Source organism: Pholcus phalangioides, unplaced genomic scaffold (genome assembly GCF_987345545.1).
Source record: "Pholcus phalangioides strain wild (caught in Gottingen) unplaced genomic scaffold, Ppha-v1.0 ptg000042l_1, whole genome shotgun sequence".
In the NCBI taxonomy this organism is placed as follows: Eukaryota; Metazoa; Arthropoda; class Arachnida; order Araneae; family Pholcidae; genus Pholcus; species Pholcus phalangioides.
Genome location: NW_028301628.1, coordinates 27,448,914 through 27,469,380, shown reverse-complemented (window position 1 = coordinate 27,469,380; position 20,467 = coordinate 27,448,914). Strand labels below are relative to the sequence as shown.

At 36.6% G+C, this 20,467-nt stretch overlaps 1 protein-coding gene across 2 annotated transcripts in view; it reads right to left on the bottom strand.

Moving 5' to 3' along the window:
• Positions 1-20,467, bottom strand: part of cpx (synaptic transmission protein complexin) — a 148,760-nt gene that overhangs the window by 22,854 nt on the left and 105,439 nt on the right. The window contains exon 3 of one of the 2 annotated variants that reach the window (XM_089255425.1): positions 7,880-8,113. The exons of the other annotated variant lie outside the window; for it this stretch is intronic. Within the exon in view, the coding sequence (XP_089111551.1) occupies positions 7,880-7,898 (19 nt within the window). The 5' untranslated portion in view covers positions 7,899-8,113. The remainder of the gene's footprint in view (positions 1-7,879; positions 8,114-20,467) is intronic. 2 annotated transcript variants of the gene reach the window in all.

Genomic DNA, 20,467 nt, shown 5'->3' with positions numbered 1-20,467 from the left:
AATAAGAGAAATTCCTAAAAAAATGGAATGCCATTTTTTTAGGAATTTCTCTTATTCTTGAGTGATCTTTTAATTTTTTTTGAAATGTTAAACTTATATTTTCTCCTGTGCAATCATGTAGAAATATTTTTTTCACTTCCATAAAAAAAGTGAATATGGTATTGAAGGAATCGAAAATATATAATAATTGGATTTTCCCCGAATTTTTTTTCTATATGACGGATTCGCAAAAACAACAAAAAAATTGGTATTGTATACTCGTTATATACAGTAAATATCCACATTAAAATTGCTTTTAATGTTGTTTCTAAGCAAAGATTACCATTGCCGAAAAATGCAAGAATAATATTTTACTTAAAAGAGCGAAAACGCATTTAGGAGAGCAACAACAAGCAATATCTAATTGATTGGCATTGTTTGAGAAATATTATTCCCAGATTGAGTTTAGATAAAGAACACACACACACACATTCAGTTGATATATATCCCAAGTAATTTTTCTTCTAAGAAAATAGCCTTCAATATACAGTATTTTTCTATAAAAATACAATTTTTATCTCAATTTCTCTTCATAGGTTTTTGAATAGGCAGCATATTATATTTTTATGTTATGTTTTTTTTTACAGTAAATTGCAGCAATTTTTAAATGAAAATTGTCTTTATATCTGTATATATAAAACCATCGAAAATTAGCTTTGTCTATCAGAGATGCTATTTCTTTCAATCTACGTCAAAAATCGAATGGGAAAAGTTCATTTTCTTCTGGAAATTCTATTATACGTTGAGTGATATTTTAAACTTCGGTAAATGTTAATAAACTTATATAATTCTATGGTGCTACTATGAAGAATATTTTTTTTGTTTCTAGAACGTTATTTTACATAGAAATCAATTTCTAGCTTCCAAAAAAATCTGACTGTCTAATTGAAGGAATGGAATAAGGCTATATAATATATAGCATATAATAATATATATATATATACACGTCCACATCAAAATCGTATTTAATTTTACTTGTAAGCAGTGATTGCTATAGTTGAAAAAATGCAAAATCATTTTTGTACTTAGAAGAGAGTGTTAGTCAATGAGCAAAAACGCATTTAAGAGAACAGCAAAAAATATCAAGTTGATTGGCATTGTTTTAGAAATATTACTCTCGGATTCAGGATAAAAGAACATTCAATTTATATATATATTTTAGTTTAATGATCTTCCATGTATACAGTATTTTTCTTTTAAAAAGTAAAAAATTTTACCTAAATTTCTCTTGATCGGTTTTTGATGAGCATCATATTATATTTTTATTTGCTTTTCCCAAAAAAAAAAAAGAAAAGAACGTAAATGACGGCAATTTTGAATGAGAAATTTCTTTATATAACTAACTTTTCAAAAAAGGTGAAATATCGAAGGAACGCAGTAGCCCAGGTCGATAAGATACTCGCCTAAAGCACCAAAGGATGTTTAGAGATGTCGCGAGTTCGATACCCGATTCGTCCTTGTCAGAAAACTTTCCTCCCAAAGGGGTACAACAGAAACGGCGATATGACCGCAGAAAAAATTGCTACCGCAGAAAGTCCCCCATCGAGGAGTTAGCGCACCAACTTCTCGATGAGTATAAAAAACAAGCCTGCCGTTCAGAATAGGCAATAAATTGTAGGTCCCTGTCTAAAATTAGCCCTCGTGTGCAAAAAATGACCGTGGTGCGACAAAAATGGTCAATGAAATATCGAAAATAAGTTTATCTATCAAGGGTGCTTTAGTTTTTTTACTTCACGTTGAACTTCAAGTACGGAATGGGAAAAATCGAATTTTTTAGGAACTTCTCTTATCCTTGAATAATCCTTTAAACACAACAACACACTTTGGTGAATTTTAGACTCATATTTTCTACAGTGCTATTATGTTTTTTTCTCGTTCGTAGATCGTTTGTTTACATAGAAATTAAATTTCTAGCTTCCGAAAATTCCATATCCTCGAATTACTAAAAGGATGGTCTACTTCATGCATGGAGTAGACGATTTTAATGTATAGCCTATATATATACATTAAAATCGTATTTAATGTTATTTGTACGCAAAGATTACCGTTGTTGAAAAACGCAAGGAAAAAGTTCGTACTTAGAAGAGAGAATCAAATCAAAGAGAACGACATCGCATTAAATGCAACAACAACAACAACAACAAAAATATCAAATTGATTGCCATTGCTTGAAAAAGATTAATCTCTGACTGAGTTTATGTGAAAGAACCTTCTGTTTATATAATATAACAAATAATTTTTTTTTCTAAGCAGTTGATCTTTCGTATATAGGATTTTTCTATAAAAAAATACAATTTCCATCTCAACTTCTTTCTCTTGATTGGTTTTTGATAAGCATCACTACATATTTCTTATATAGTTTTTTTTTTTCAAGTAAATGACGGCAATTTTAAATGAGAAATTTCTTTATATCTTTATACTTGGAAATATCGAAAATATGTCTATCAGAGATACGATTTCATTCACTTTACGTCAAACTTCAAATACCGAAGAGAAAAATTTTCATTTTTTCGGGGATTCCTCTTACCCTTGAGTGATCCTTTAAACTTTGGTAAATGTTAAACTAATTTTTTCAATGTTACTATTATGTAATTTTTTTTTCCGTTTCTAGAACATTTTTTTAAACATGGAAATCGATTTCTACCTTCCAAAACAACTGCATATCTTATTAAGGGAATGAAAAATATATTATTCGATCCTTCACGTATATTTTTTCTATATGACGAATTCGCAACTACAAGAAAAAAGAATAACAAATAAAAGGATGTGGTGGGTTTGGGGGAGAGGAATTGCCCCGGCCTGAAATATTCAAGGGAGCGGCAGTTTTAACAAACGGCGTTTATAACAAAAACGCTGTTTTTAAAATACTAAAGTTTTAAAGTTGTAGGGGAGGCAAAATCATGTTTGCCCGGCGGAAAAATATCTCAGTCATGGCCCTGGTGTACAGTATATCTGTACATTAAAATCGTATTTTTACTGTTGTTCGTCAGAAATCATTACCATTGTCGAAAAATGCAAGAAATAAATTCGTACTTTGGTGAGACACTTGTCAAAGATCGGAAACGCATTTACGACCACAAACAAAAAATATCAAATTGATTGGCATTGTTTCAAAAATATTATTGCGGATTCAGCTTAGATTACGTCGAGAGAGAGTTTATGTATCTCAAATATATTTTTTCTTCTAAGCTAATGATCGTCCATATACAGTATTTTTCTCTCAAAAAGCACAATTTTTATCTCAATTTCTCTTGATCGGTTTTTGATAAGCATCATATTATATTTTTATTTACCTTTTTTTCCCCCAAAAAGAAGTAAATGACGGCAATTTTAAATGAGAAATTTCTTTATATACTAACTTTTCAAAAAAAAGAGGAAATATCGAAAACAACGTTGTTTACCAAGGACGCCGTTTCTCTTTTACTTCACGTCAAACTTCAGATATCGAACTAGAGAAAAAAATTCATTTTTTTTATCAATTTCTCTTATCCTTGGGTGATCCTCTAAACTTTGGTAAATGTTAAACTTATATTATCCACATTGCCATTATGTCCACTTTTCTTTGTGTTTCAAGAACCTTCTTTTAGATAGAAATCGATTCCTACCTTCCAAAAAGACTGCATATCTTATTTAAGGAATGGGAAATATATTATTCGATCTTTCACGTTTTTTTGGGTTTTTTTTCTGTATGACGATTTCGCAACTAGAACAAAAAAAATAATAATAACAAACAAAAGAACGATATATATTTATAGAAAAAACAAAAAAAAAAAAACTGGAAAATCAGGAGAGCAGAAGTTTCTGGAACTCCGTTTCCCCCCTGAAGGCAGATCTGACTACGGCAGTCGTTCCACTTCCGTTAACGACTTCGAAACTTAAGAAAAGGAAAAAAAGGGACCGCGGAATAAGAACTTGGAAGGGGAAGTAAATAAGAAAAACGTAAAGAAAATGGAGATGGAACTGGAAAACGAATCGCAAGATCCTGTTTGAAAATCAGAACTTGAAGAAAACTCGAAACCGGGTAGAAAGAAAAGGAGAAACGAATAAAATCGTCGGGGAAATTTCCAGTTTAAAACATGACCTGAGTACGATACAATTCAGAATTGACTACATATGAGGAAAGATACTTTTATGTATGTACGGTTTTTATTTCCACTTAAAATAACTTAGATGCCAGCCATTTCTATCTCGAAATTTCGAGAGAGAGGGAAGAAAAAAAAACGTAAATTTCGTGTAACATTTTCTCCGAATATACTTCTGTATCTTTTAGAGTATAGAATAAATATTCTAGCTCTTAGGAATTTTGTATAAACTCTGTTTTGTGGAAACATATAAAAGGTAAATATCTCCAGTATTGCATTTTTACTTCACTGTCGTTACAATTGCAAAAAATTCAGAAATATCTGTCCGTATTTATTTTATTTCGCCATTTCAAGTTCCAATTACTTTCATATAAGTATTTGACAAGTTTCGATAACGGGCTTACCTCAAGGATGGTTGCTGTGTGTTACTTCATATAAGGACCACATCTTTCTTTTGATGCTAACAACGTGCAGAAGATGAAATGAATTTTTTGGCATTTTATCATTTTTGTCGCACCACGGTGATTTTCTGCATATAGGGATAAATCGAACAGGACCTACAATCTATTGCCGATTCGGAACGGCAGTCGTTTCTTTTTATACTGACCGAGAGGTTGGTGCGCTTGCCCCTTGGTATTGGAATCCGTGCGGTAGCAATCTTTAACTGTGGTCATGACACCATATCTGTTGTACCCCTCTCGTCAGGAAAGTTTCTGACAAGTGAAACGAACCGGGTATCGAATTCGTGATACCTCTAAACATCCTTTAGTACAATAGGGGAAGTATCTTATGGACCTGGGACCTGGCACGGCAGCCGTTTTTTATACTGACCGCGAGGTTGGTGCGCTAGCTCCTTGGTGGCGGGGAGGGGGGGACTCCGTGCGGTAGCAATCTTTTTCTATGGTAAGTGATAATGTTTTTCAAACTTACGGACAGATGATTGGTTATATTATTGCATAATATATATATATATATCGCATTCATCATAAAACTTATATTAATAATTATCTAAATATTTCCCTTCGAAAAATGATAATTAGAATGATTATTTGAAAATAATTTCACTTACACTCAACGACGGTAATCACGAAAGACTTTGAAAGAAGCAAAATCAAATCAACATCCGTCGCATTGTTTTAGCAGACGCTTGGTTTAAAAACCTGTCATCATGCCTCGGAAGTCTTATTTACCCAAATCATAATTATTAATTAGCGAAATTCGTGTTTGGCGTTTGTTTATCGTTAATCGTATAAGTTGATAGTCCTCATATCAGATGGGATTACATTATAAGAGTCGTCTTCTAGAAGAATATTTGAAATGCCTGAACTGATTATTATCATCCAATTATTAATATAGGCTTGTATAATTGACACTAAGTCTTGACTGGATTCGTGATTGCAAATCTCCATTTGCATTTGTGTAAATATTTCAAAGAGATTTCATAGAATTAGTAGAAAAAATAAATTTTCATTAGCGCTGTGAGGAAATATTAGCGACTTAATACCGTAGAGTAAAATAAATTTAAATAATTTTTGGTTGTCTGCCATTTCCTAGAAATAAACTCGGATGAGACTCCATCTATAATACCTGTCAGTTCTCAGGAATATCAAATAATTATCACTGTCAGATTTTAATCATTCGCAGTTGTTGATTCAGTGCTATTTTGACAGCTCCTTTCTCCGCTCAACAGTAAGCGCGATTGTTTAGTTAAACAAATGTTTCGTCAAGTTTTCAGATCTTAACTGGCGAAATTCTTTTGTTAGTGATGTACCAACACCACCCATAGGACAAGGTCTCCTCACGAAGCTCGTGACGTCACTGAAGAAGGTCATTTCACCTATTGCCATTGGATATAGCGGGACGACGCATGCAATATCTTTACCTTTTTTTGCAGTATATCCAATGGCAATAGGAAAAATGACCTTCTTCATTGACGTCACAAGCTTCGTGCGGAGGCCTTGTTCTGTAGGTGGTGCTGGATGTATTCACATCAAGGCAGATAGGAAACGTACAGTGACAATGGGGGCGTTAAAATACAGGATGCGTCAAAATTTATTTAAAACTTACTGAATTAATTATAATTAATTAACTTATTATAATTAACCTTTGAGGAGGAGCACCCTGAGTAGAGACAAAAATGTTCCCGTGGGATACTACTACTACTAAACCGAACATATGCCTCTTCTATATTCCTCTGTGGAACTTTTAACGAATTGATTCATGTTGGAATGCGCGTGTCCGTGCTTTCTCCCCCTTTTCAAACCGAGCAAAACTCAGATCTACCGCTATGGGCAATTTACTACCTAGTGAGTTGTGCCGGGAAGTGTAAGTGTGACTACCTAATAGTCAGATTGCGTTATCTAGTGTTGTGTATGATTTTTTCTGATTTTTTTCAGATTTTTTCTACCGTTTAAGACTATTTACGTACTCTGTTATTAGCAAACTTCGTTTTGTGCGACTTTGAAAAAGAACCTAGCCAAATGACACTTGCTTTTGCCTCTTTTTTTAGAATTTCTCGGAAACGAAAATCGCATTGTCGTTGGACAGATCCATTGCTCGCTTTGCTACAGCTTTATTCGATTGGTTGTTTTGTACAAAACGTTGCACAGATTCCCACATTCTATACATCTTTCTTTTCTCGTTTGAAGTGGGGAACTTCTCTCTTCCTCAGACGAGATTTCCTCCATAAACTATCGCTGTTGCGTGCAGAGGAGATACATCAGTTCATCATCCATCAGGTCAACACTCCTGGCCATGTTCTACCTCTAGTTGTGGAATGTCATTCCCATGCACTTCCAGTCCCATGGTCTTCCCCAAGGAACGCAATATCTTCGCCAAATGTTGGCTCCTGTTCACGAGCTAGCTCCCTCAAATTCTTGTTCAGTAATGAAATCAGCCCTCAGTTTTTTCCCCAAGCAGAATTAAAGAGAAAATTTTGAGCGCATGTATACGCTTGGTTACAATGTTCATCTAGTTTCGCATCATAAACAGTCACACTCGCACGTGTGGTAATTTTTCGAGTACGGCACGCTTACTGGGACTGTGTGGGAAGAATATTATCCACAGTACGTGTATGGACGAAAGTAAAAAACAATCATATCAGTTTTCATAACGTGAAAATAAACAAAGGGCGAAATTTTGCTCGTAACGGGAACCATCGCTCGTTAACAGAATCAAAGTGTTTGTTCGTTATGCGAATTGCTCGTTAATCCAAGTTCTGTTTCAATTCGAAAACTATTATGATTTTTAGATGTAACGGTGCCATCTATTGTAAACAGAAATAAATGTGTAACCACTATATCGGCACAAGTGTGTCTCCTGACACACACATTTTAAAGTTTTCAAATCTGGATGAGATGACCTTCGATCAGCAAAATGTACTTTATTTATTGTAGGTCAGCGCCATCTGTTCTTTACATATAGAATTACTTTTCGTTTTTCTAATAAAATATTCAATTTTATGAACTTGTTCGTGCAATTTAATTTTTTGCCGTGATTTTTTTATTTTTAAAGAAATTTTAAAATGTTTAACAAGCTTTTGAGGTACTTTAAATTATGAAAATATAGTTGAAAATATATAGCTCATTGAATTAAATACGCCTCCGCACATAGTCATATCCTTCTATCATTATCTTTTAGGTCGAACTTTTCAAGTAAAAATTCAAAATACACTTTTTCAATAAAACAAATTCATGTCTCTGTGCCTCAGGGCAGTGTGTTGGGGCCACAACTGTTCCTGCTATACATTAATGACATACCTTGTCCCCAAAGTGGCATAATATCTTTATTTGCAGACGACTGTGCAGTTTTGTGAAGTAGTAGGGATGCAAATCAGGCCTTCAACAATTTACAAGAAACCATGGATGAAATAGAATATTGGTGTGATCAATCTGCCATCCAACTGGATAGTGACAAATGCAAATTTTTATGGTTCACTAGACGTCGTAAAATACCGGACAGACGACTTCAAATTGGCACACAATCATTAAGCCCTGTTAGACAAATAAAATACTTGGGCTTTATTCTCAACAAAAATCTATCTTTCTCTTCACACATTGATCATGTAATAAACAAATCTAATAGAATTATGGGTATGCTCAATCGTATCACATTTCCACAGGCTTACATTAAACTTAAGGCCCGTTTACACGAGACAAGTGCTTTAGTAGGCAACTTAATTTTAACTTACCGATTCTTCTTGAAGTGTCCACACGTATTAGTGGTAAGTAGACGCTCATTGGATAATTTTTACGGAGGTGAGCGCAGTTAGCGCATGCGCGCTTCAGTCTACTCAAATCCACGGAGAGAGAGAGACGCAACGTGCGGGAGTATAATAGTAATAATTTTTTATTTATCTGGCATTCAGAGAAATGCTTTTTTTTAAAGCTCATAGCTTTCGTAACAATGGATGAAGATGATCAGGTAGAACATACGAATACCGTGATCAGAGCCATATTATATGATATTTTTTTTAAAGAATATAAATTTATTCACTTTCACTTACCCAAGAGGGGAAAAAACGATACACAACATATTATAAACTTATGTTAATCATCGAGAAGAAATATAATATTTCTCTATTTCTCCTCTAAGTTGTAAATATCGATTATATGATATTTTAATCGAAGTTAAAGAGGAGATAAATTGTGAATTATGTAAGCCGAAAATACTGGAAAAGATTCTTGGCATTCGTAGGAAATTCTAAGGGTTGAAAATTAAATAATAAAATAATAATATAAAAATAAAATATTAAATAAAAAATAATTCATTAAACAAAAATTATTTCCAAATTTCCAAATTTATTATTTTTTAATTTAATTTATAGAGATGATATCTTTATGTTAAATACAGTATTTGATCATGTATTTTTACAACAGATGGCAGCAAATTCGTTCTGGTCGAGAGAAATATTCGAAACCCCCCCCCTCCAGTTTTTAATATATCAATCCTCCCTACCTGATATATATTTTTGAATCTTCAATTTTTTTCAACTCCTGACATCACGTCGACAGAATATTCCATAGCTTTTTCCAACATCAAATAATTTTTAGCTTGTTTTTTAAGGTAATTTTCATTTCTATAGTTCAAAAAACATTCATGGCGAAGATATTTTTCATCAAACTTGAAGGTTGTGTCCTCTGGCCACCTCACCATCAAATATTTCCGTGGAATTCTAGCGAAACTTCAGGAGACGACGGAGTATGAACAGGTTCACGGTTGAGATCAAAATAAACCCCTCCAAGAGCGGCAGGTCACGCCCACTGGCGCATGCGCATAGGTCTACTTAACCAGAAAAAATAGAACCGTTCTTATCTCACTTACCAACTAAATCACTTCTGCACTTGCCAACTAAAGCCGTGTAAACGGCCCTTATCGTCTGCATACATTGTATCGTACTTGGCAACTAAAAATTAAGTTACCTACTAAAGCACTTATCTCGTGTAAACGGGCCTTTACATTAAAGAACAAAATCATTCTCTTCAAATCTATAATAAGACCTACACTACTCTATGTTTCGCCAGCTTGGGCTCAAGCTTGTAAAACGAACATCAAAAAACTACAGACTATGCAGAACAAAATACTCAGAAGATTTGTTGGAGCCCCTTGGTTTGTTCGTGGAATTAACATCAGACAAGACTTATATATACCTCACATCTTCACATATATAAAGAAGTTAAACAATGATCAATTTGAGATCGAATGTTTAATTCTCAATTTGAACATTTGAAGGAAATAGTTGACTATGATGCTGACTGCTTAAGGAAATATAGGACGCCCAAACAGATTGGGCACCTTACATGGGAAAATTTGTAAGGGTGTTTTCTTCTAAAAATCTCATTGCATACATACAATTTTAATACATAAATTCTCTCATTCAACTGTATATGCTCACATTACTTGCATACTCTGTATCTATACACTTTTGGCATTTATTCGCATCTATTCGATTTGCATCTTTTCATTATTGAATTTTGAATATACACATATATTTCCCAATTAAACTTGTATACTGAACATTGACCTGCATATGATGTACATATGAAAAAGGTGTAAAAAAAAAAAAAAAAAAGAGCGAGAAGACTCTTTTTGAACTTTGGATTGTTTTGCTTACATAAAATTTGTCAATAGTAAATCCCCATTAATTTCTGATGCTCTGAGTTGAAACAGGACTTTGTTACCTGTATGGTATTTTTGATGTTATTGCTGGGGTTTTTTGCATCACGACTCCCATGTGATGGTTTTTCCCCCATTCCACTTCGAATAGATGTTGCTAGCTGCAGATTGTGTGACCTGCTTCTGTGAACTGTGGTGGCATTTGCCTGCTTATGGCCAGATCATGACTTTTAACCAATTTGACCAGTTCTTTTTACATACACTACACATTCATGCAAACACATATCTATCTACAAACATGGACACATTTTCTTCTTCACAGGCCTTCTTGGCCAGTTTTTATGCCGGCAGTTGGCCCTCACCGGCTGGGAATCGGCTCAAAGTTCAATTCTGATCTGGTCTGATATTATCTTCAGTGATATTTGTCTTTTTTATAATTGAATGGTATTTATCATTATAAATATCACGTCAATTTTTTAAAATGCCATGTGAAGCAATCCATGGAGTGTTAATGACGGCGATGATTAGGGCACAGTGAGCTCGGTACAACGAACAACATGGCCACAAAGCACCAATAATAAAGGGGCATAAGTCACAAACTCATCTACGGCCCCCGATTGAATGAAATATCTATTCTTCATTTAGATCAAATACATACAGCGTATACGTAGTCCGTGACTGCAGGCATTCAAGACATTCCTTCTCGAATGGAAAGGGTATTTGCAGATGTGCCAAAATTTGTCAAGAATAACTTCAGACTTTCTTGACTTTAAGAACTGTCAGAAACTAACAATAGCTGGATGGTCAACGGCCACACCATGCTGAAAATACCAATTTTTTTTCTCTATCACCGAATTTGAAAAGTTCCAGGTATGTTAAATACTTGAAAGAGTGACCGGTCGGGATCTAATGGGATATTTTTCCTCTTCATATCGTGTGGTAGGAATTTTTCCCAAAACCTCAAATACCCGCGATGTCCTTCAACCAAACCGTACACGCACCTCATACATATTTCTCTGCAGAATTTCTAAAAAAAATTGTACGTTCAGAAAAGCGTTGCGTGTGTGTATATACCCGTAGCCTTAAAGTATTTCGGTTGCCAGATTTATATTGGTTTTGTGTTTTAGTGATGATGTGTACCTTCCATATTTTGCAGTGAAAATGCCAAATGCTGGAATTTTCATGTTATGTAAACATCGTGTTGAAGATCTGCCAACACTCTGCGGAGAAAATTTTTCGAATAAGCGATCGGCTCGCATTCGCACTTCGACGTTTGAAAACTGCAGAAAACAAACTTCAGCCGACTATCACTGTGTTGTGAGGATGGTTAGAATCTGGATCCTCGTGATGAGAGTCCAACACGATACCCACACAATCTCAGTGTTGCGCAATCACTGAACGTGTTTGATCTGAATAGGAACTGGTTCTCTGGAGGGTCGATCACATGACACACTTTGCAAGGAATGATGTGTAAAGCATTCATATATTTTAGTGCTCTTTGGAACCTTAGGCTAATTCCTCCACCATGTAAGCTCAAAAAGTGACGTCAGTATTAACGTTATAGCTAGTCATAAGACGTCTTGAAAAATCTCTGGGGGCTCATCAAGGGTGAGGAAAAACCAGTTTTCTTGTCAATGTGACGTCTAATAGTTAAAAAAAGCATAGGGGGTCTGCTATTTGTTGTAACGATACTACTGATGTCACACTGTGCATTAATGACAAATGATGAGTGTGCTTGGATTTATTCAGTGTAGGTAGGTAGGTAGTACTATAGGTAGTCCTTATCCCGCGTTTTTTCAACGATTTAGCTATGACCGCATGTTACAAAGTTAGTCATGGGTGAGTAGTGTGGCCGCTCCACATTGGCAATGATTATTAAATGTTGCAAGCTCGGCGGTATTGGAAGACTGGTCGAAGAGAACAGCCAGTACTTTACAGCCCTCAGGCAAAGTCAAGGGAGGCACCTTCCTTCCCCGTGTGGCCACATATTGATCGGAGAACGCCAACAGCCACAATAGGCGTTGGCGTGTTGGAATGTTCTCATGGGCATAGGGCCAGTGTGCATCCAGCTTAAGGCACTGGTGCCTCATTACAGAAGGGGAAAGCAAACATTGGAAGCGAACATTTGTGAATGACTATTGGGCCAGCCTGGACACGAGTGTGGCCCACCTTTAGGCGTCACTTTGAACAAAAAAAAACTGGTTTAGTTGCTTCAAGACAGACAAGGTTGAGTCCGCCACCTCTCTAATTGTCTTGTATATTCGCAACACAGTGGTATTTCCTTGCTTAAAATTCGAAGATTATCAGTTTCTAAAGTATATCGCACAGCAGAAAGCCACATAGGTTACGAAACTCACGAATCGATTTACGATGATCCGAAATATTTAAGGAATGTATTTTGCCTACATCTACTTGTAACTTAATTACACATTCAAATTAACTGGTCCGGTAAAATATCCGTGATGCGATTAAAGAGTTCTGGCTTTTTTCCTTTGATAATCTCACGAGAAGTTAAAGCCACGAGTAAAAGTCTGATTGCCGTCGTGAAATGAAATTGAACATCTTTTTGAAAACTGGAGGATGAATCTTCACTTACGTTGAATGTAAGAGGTTATTTCGCCGAATGAAAACTCTCACTGCTGATGATTTATTCAGGTAAATAGCAATTTTTGTTTCCTCCCCTCCGAAATCGCATAAAGCACAGAAGTTTCATATGAGATAATGAGATTTTTCCGCTTTAACCGGGGGAAAAATAATTCAGTTTCGGCGGCTTCTTCCCACGACAAATGAAGGATTCAAGTATTTTCGCGCCGAATGATTGGGTTCGTGCCGCTGGAAATCATGCTAGAGATTTCGCGTGCGATGGCTTTATACATACATACTTTGGGGAAGCGGTACTGCCACTGTAACTCCTATCCCTGGAAAATGCCGCCGCCGAGGCAATAGAGTAAAGATTTTCGTGCCAGTGAGTTATTTGGCTGCGGCTACTGCTGCTGAAGAGATGATGGAAAAGAAATTTCTCCAGCTGTGTGTTGTTGTCTTAGTATTAAAAATGCTTCTTCATCTACGAACTTTCTCCGGAAGAGAGAGAAATTACGCGTGAGTTACACAGGAGAGAGAAATTGGCTTGAATATTCGGCATCATTCATATATTACTTCCCTTTAACTGAACGAAAAACGCATTATTATAGTTCGCATTATAGATCTGATCTTCACTAACCGGTAAATCATCTATCATATTTGCAAATGAAGTAAGTATGATGGATGATCTTTCATTACCATCTAATGTGATAGAAGACATTAGTTAGGAATAGAAAGTCTGTGTGTGATTAAACAGCGTCAATGTCTGAATCAAAGGCGAAAATAATGAGTGGTGTTCGAACATTTATGCGAAGTTTTCCCTTTGTTATCTATAATTTTTTAAATGAGTGTTCGGTACTTGTTTCCTCATATCTGTGGTCCAGTATTGTTTTCTCCAATTAAATATTTTCATGTATTCTTGAACGGATTTTACTAAAAAAAAAGACTGAGAAACGCAATAATTCGATGAGTTTTATATAAAGCAATGCTCTGAAACAATAACTTAGGTCAAGCAGAACCGAAAACACCGAGCAACCCTAGAGAGATTCCACAGCAGCTTGTAATATTTTCAGTCTTATTCGTGGTTTGTCATTTTGTTATGTTTAGAGGGGGTTCCCAGTCTTCTTCTCCTTGGTATGTTCTAATTATTTCAGTTTCCCACACTTTTCCCTGGTTTATTCTGACTTTTTTTACCCCCAAGTTCTCAGTTTTATCCCTGATTTGTCCCGTTTTTTTCAGCTTCCGAGTCTTTTCCCCGGGTTTTGCTCTGTTTTTTTCCCAGCTTCCCACTCTTATCCCTGGTTTGTTCTGTTTTCTGATTCTTAGTATATACCTGGTGCCTGAGTGGTACACGGGTAAAATACTCGTCTGCAACCACCATCAGCAAACATACCCCAGCTCTGTCTTCATGGGAGATATAAGCTGGTTACCCTAAGGGGTGTAAGTATGCACAGGGTGTGTAATGCACACCCTACTGAGTACTCGTCTACAACCATGAATGCTGCCGCCAAGTCCACAAGATCGGTCATGGAGAGGGGGGGGGGGGGAAGGACATAAATAAAACTTCTCTACCTACCGAACCCGAGGTGACCACCGATAGAAGGAGCCTTAAATTCCGACCTAACGCGTTCGGTAGTAGTTTGCTGCATGGTGATATGACCGGAGTTGGTGTGCAGTAAAATAGTCTTATGCCTGGTTTCTACTTTCTGAAATGAAACTTTATGGAATGGAAATATTGCAAGCTTTCCTTTCCCTTAAAAGCGGTTGCCTGACCATTTTGCAGTTCGTGTCGGACAAACACAGTTTATTACCTTACCGTACAACCCGTGACTCAGCTGGAATCGTAGAACGTCCCCTTTAGAGATGGTAGGAAGGCGATGCATACAGTTTGGAAGAGAAGCAAATAGGGTTAGGATGGAGTTTGTGTTCCCAAGCTTCTATATCTTGCGACCAGTAAAAGACAGATGTGAGGCGAGGTGAATATAGTCATGGTAAATAAGACATGAACGACCTAGAAGTTCCACGTCTATCGCGCGAGATTCTCACGCAGACCAATCTTACTTTTATTACAGATCTTATCCCTTGTTTGTTATGTGTTTTTACATTTTTTTCAGACATGGATACAAAGGGCTGAAATATCCTATACATTTTAGACTTGTCGTGTAATTAATACAACAATGTCTTACGATTGCATTTGTTCAAGACTCTCATTAGAATATAGTTAATGAGGATCCTATCATTCACCATAATATACAAGAACTCGCACCGTTAGCTTTACGGTACTGTAAATTGAAATCGATAGCCATAGATAGTTGGTCGATACGATTCTCATTCAAATTACAATGATTTTTGATCATATAAGTAGTTTTTGATGCTCAATCATCCTACAATATACCAGATAAATTCGTACACCTCCGGTCATTGAGGACAATGATTCAAATATATTGTCCAACATGGAGACCAGATCAGTACAAGATTGAAACTGCAATCTTCTCACCGCAGATGTCACCAAAAATACCCAATGACGTTTTCAATATTTTCTTCTGCCAATAAACTTCGCAGAGTTTACTCAGACGGCTTCGCCTCAAGAAAACTGAGTGGCCAATCGTAATCCAGGGACAGGAGAGAGAGGAAAAATGATTCATGATGTTATGAGCGCGTGTCATTTATCATTATCACAAGATAGAAATAAAAATGGCGAACTTTTCTTGGCCACACGCCAGTGCCATGATGCTAACCCGGAAGACAGTGTATGCGATGAGCACATATGAGAAAAACCAGACGGGCGATTCCACCTGCATTCATGAGTTGCATGAGTGTCGTTAAGAACGATGAGTTGAGTCATGATTACGGACGACTCCGTTTGCAAGAAAAATATATAAAAGTAAAGTAAGTAAGAGTCATCCCTTACCCCACAGGGGGGACAGGAAGGAAATCACTGGGAGGTATTATGGTGAGAGCTTCCGATTCGGGGCCCCAAGATAAATGGATCGGAGTTATTCTTCTTTGCACTGGTAAAAGTTCTGATCCAAATAGAAATAAATCTGCTTACGTCAGGGGAAAAAATAATAATTTTGAAGGGTATATATGGGACGCCATCTTTCTTTGACTTTTTTCTTCAGGAAAGAAGTGCACATCATAGGCAGAAATTCATCAACATCCTATGCTCTTTCTAGAGTTCCACGAGCAGAACAATTTTTCTGTTCTACAGAAATGTGGAAATATTATTGAGTCAGCTTCCTCTGATTTTTCAAGGATATACTCACCATTACACATTTTTCTGACGTCGATCATTGAACATTTCTAACGGCACGACAGCCTGCTACGCAATTCTAGGTACTGTGGGCCCCGCTTAGTCGGGTAACGGTTATCCCGCTTAAACTGATAAAATCCTCCGGCACCAAAAGTTCTTTGCTTAATATGATAATTTCAACCACTTTCCCCCCCTAAGGGCGGTATTCACCCACATGGTATAAACTATTGTCACAATTTTTTGATAAGAGATCGACGCGGATTGGTAAAATCAAGGTTTTTAACCAATTTATGTCGAACTCTTATCCAGAAATTGTGCCTACAGTTTAAACTATAGTTTCCAAAACTTTTTTTTTATCCCATCGCCCCCTTCTTCAGAAATTGTTTTCTTCCATCGCCCCCCAACGTAATCTAACCCATAGGACCCTATGTTATACCCGTAGCTTCTACCGCCCCCTGGAACATTCCACCGCCCCACGTTGAGAATCACTGGTTTAAATTAAACCATGTCGGTAAATACGGATCTAAATTGAATATATTAAGCTACACTTGTCCACTGTTAATACACATCAACCACTATATACAGAGTTTTTATTGAATGGAAAAATTTAGAATTAAGTGAAAATGCGTTACTATAAGTTGAGAATAAAAAGAAAAATACATTTCATTTGCAAGGTATGTACTGGCTTTTAAGTATTCAAGTTGCTTTTAATACGTGCATTAAACTACTTTATTTTTGTTCTCTCTTGGGCCAAGAGAGGTCGTAAACTTTCTTAACGAAAAATAAAAAAGGCAAAGTGATCATTGTGTAATTAATTATAATTTTCATTTCACTTTTGAAGTCTGATTTGTTCGAGAAAAGCTTCATTATTAATGATCCTTTTCATCAGTTTTCAATACACAAAGTGTACCAACTTTGTAAAATGACAATTAAATTGTTCCCCGCATAACTGGATATTGTGTGTGCTTGAATCGTTGATATTCAATTTAGCAGGGCCGACTGTGTGTGTATGGGAACTTCCTACTCATTTTTTGAGTTGTTCATGGAAGATCGAGAATCGGAGATTGTATAAGAGAGTGAAATAGGCATTACCTTCTTCATGGCGATAGTTGCCGTCATTATGTAGCAATTATTCTTTCCTGAAGCCATGACCAATAGTAATAAGGCAATCCATTACCTTTGACACTAAATGGATAAGCGGTAAGTTATGTTTTCTGTTTTCCCAGACGGGATCGTCTGGCAATTTCACGATGTCGCTGTGTGGTAATGTGGGCAATTGAATCTCAAGAATTCAGGTTCTATCCCCGTTGGCGGCACAGCGGTGTTCAGCCGAAGTTGGTTTTCCAACTTCGAGGAGCGAATGCGAATCTGTCTTCCATTTGAAAGAGGTTCTCCGCAGAGAGAAGGCACCGGCACGATACATACATAATTTAAAAATTCAGGCATTTGCCATTTTCAGTCCAAAAAATATTGAAGACATATGGCAACAGCATTTATGAGCACAAATGGCCTAGTGGAAAGATACTCGTCGATTAAAATGAAGGCTGGCGTCAGATCTGCAATTTCGATCCTGGGGCGAAGAAAAGTATTTTGCCTATTGGACCTGAGGCTACCGCCGATTGATGGCGCCTTCTCAATATCTGCTCGCCGAAAGTCTTGTCCGTGCTCAAGAGGAGGGCGGAAATTCAGCATGTTTTCTCTAGAGAGAAAGATTTCCAACCTAACTCAATCGGTAGTAAATTGCTGTATGGTGATAATGATCGGAGTGAGTTTGCGGTTGAAATAAAGAGATGGCAGTACCACTGGAGAACACGGAGCATGCATACGCACGGACAACATAAATACGTTAGAACCACGCGGTACTCTCAGAACACACGTTCCGGCATGTATTGCCCAGAGGAATGTTTACGAGGTCCGTATACGGTTGTATAAGTAGTAGCAATAGTTATTTCGGGATCCCGTGGCTGTGATCAAAGACTGTACCGGTAGTGTTTTCCGACAAGCCTTTGAGGGATTTCACCGGGGTCTGAGCAAAATGGGTTGATTTGCCTATGTGCAATACATGAAGTTTCTCGTTTCGAACAAAAAATACCGGTTCTATCGATTAAAGATTTTTCGATCTAGCACGCGTTTTGTCAGAAAACATACCAAGTATAGTCTTTCGGCTTTTCAAAGCATTTCCGCAGCAGCACCCGTGCATGAAAGATGCATATTTGCTTTCTTCTGATTCAAAAAACCACCCATCCCTTCTGCTATCCATGATAGATAAATGCCAAAACCTGCGCTTTATTGGTTCATTCGCAGCTCTATCTAGAGTCAAGATTCCCAACGTGGGGCTCAAGCCTCAAACAGGAGCAATTTGATTTTTAATTGGAGCAATGAGTATTCATGAAAATTCCTTTTTTGATGAAAAATATTTTCTCAGAATTAATGAAATCTTTATATATTCAATGGGAAAAGAGAATTTCCACAATAAATGAAAATTAACATTCAATAAAGAACTAGAAAGAAGATGGAAAATTCGTGTTTGATAAAATATAATTTCGGTTTAAATTAAATTCTCATCCAATTCATACTTAATGAAAAAAGGATCTCAGAAAGTTTAACTCGTAGCTCTAGTCCTCATTGTGTCCAACCGTTGAGACGCCACTGTGTGAATCGAAATACAACAGTATGACTTGTTTGGTCTCAAAAGTTACAAAATCCTGCTTTAGACCTGATAAATAGTCTTTTCAGCTTCCTCCCCGTTGATTGGTGTTCCATTTTCGAATACTATAATAAGAAACATGCGGGACGGGGATGTAAGCAGGACTTAAATTTTTTTGAGGGGAGGGTCGCACACACAGGTTAATTTGGAATTGTGGGGAAGCAAAGAAAACTTCTCCATGCAAATTGTAAGTTTGTGACCCTAAGAAAAATCATTTAATAATTGCGTAAAATGATTGAAACTGTATTTAACCCTTTTATCTGCGGTCCAACGTCGAGTCATGGTTAGAATGGACCATGAGTTCGTCAATCAACTGCGTAAACAAAGGATACCAGAATCGCTTAAGAAAAGACAACTTCCAGGCATCAGGACATAAGACTGCATCAGGAAACAACGTTACATCATTGTTATAACAATCCCATACGATCAAGGAAGGCGCCTATGAGTACGGCTTCATAGCTGAACTCATAGGCAATGCAAATAACGCGAAAGGACAAACATTCAGGAGCCTTCCTAAATGTGTAAAAGGCACTATAAAGTACGAACTGTACCAATGAAGTTTCAGACAAATACTCTGGACCACAAAAGAGAAGTTAAGGAACTTTTTTTAAATGTTCCAACTTAAAAAAAATTTCCAGTTTCCGATCATCTTCCGTGTGGGGGGCGGACTGCATGGGCTCCATATCCGCCCTCCCACGTATGCAGTGCCGAATTTTCCTATAGGTTAGACAGGTGCAGCTTATGGTCCCCGAGGGTCTGCTGAGGGCCTCAGAAATCTCAAATTTGTTATTGTTTTTTTTTCAGACATTGCTCAAACATCTAATTTTAACGCATTGAACAAGAGAGTTTATGGTTTTGTTACCTCACATTATAAATGTTCAATCACATTTACCCCTTGGTCAGTAGGAAATTGGCATATAACGGGTCTCATTATCTTCATTATCTTCAATAGCGTAGGGCCCCCATCAAATCTAGTTCCGGACCTTGCACGTGTGTCTTTTAAACGTGGGTGGGGGGGGGGGAATAAGTATTTCACAAGATTCTTAGGTGAAGCAGGGCGAAAGAAAGGGATAGGGACTACTAATCTAGAGGCTCAGTTTGCTTTACGACCATGCATTTTATGGCGAGAATTGCTGTTTAAATGTATTCTCTATCACTTCTTTTCAGCACGAAATTCTGAAACCAGCAATTCAGTCGTAAATTTGCAGTATTTGGGGGAAAAAAATCCGTGACATTTTTGGTGCAAAGTGGCGTTTGCGTCTCAATTGAATTTACTCATTGAGGTTTCGCATTCCGCTCTGAACATCCAATATTACTCTCGCAACCGCATTTTTTCCTAGTCTAAACATTGATCACATATATAAAAATCCCTATTAAATATTCATTAGATCGATGCGCACATTTCTTATTAAATTTAGGAATGCGAAATTTTCTTACAAGAACCATCGAATCATTCAAAAAAAAAAAAACCCGTACAAATCATATTCCGTCCAGAAACCACTGAATATTCAGGAAATTACTGAACGGGCCATCCATCAGACATGCGAATTTTCAAACTGAATAAATAACTTACACGATGAGTATGATTTCGTTAGCATAAATAAAAATAAATCCGAATAAGATTTGAATTATATTCAGTGATATTTACTCTATAGGAAATTTTCTCGTCGGTATTAGATATAAGACGCGGGA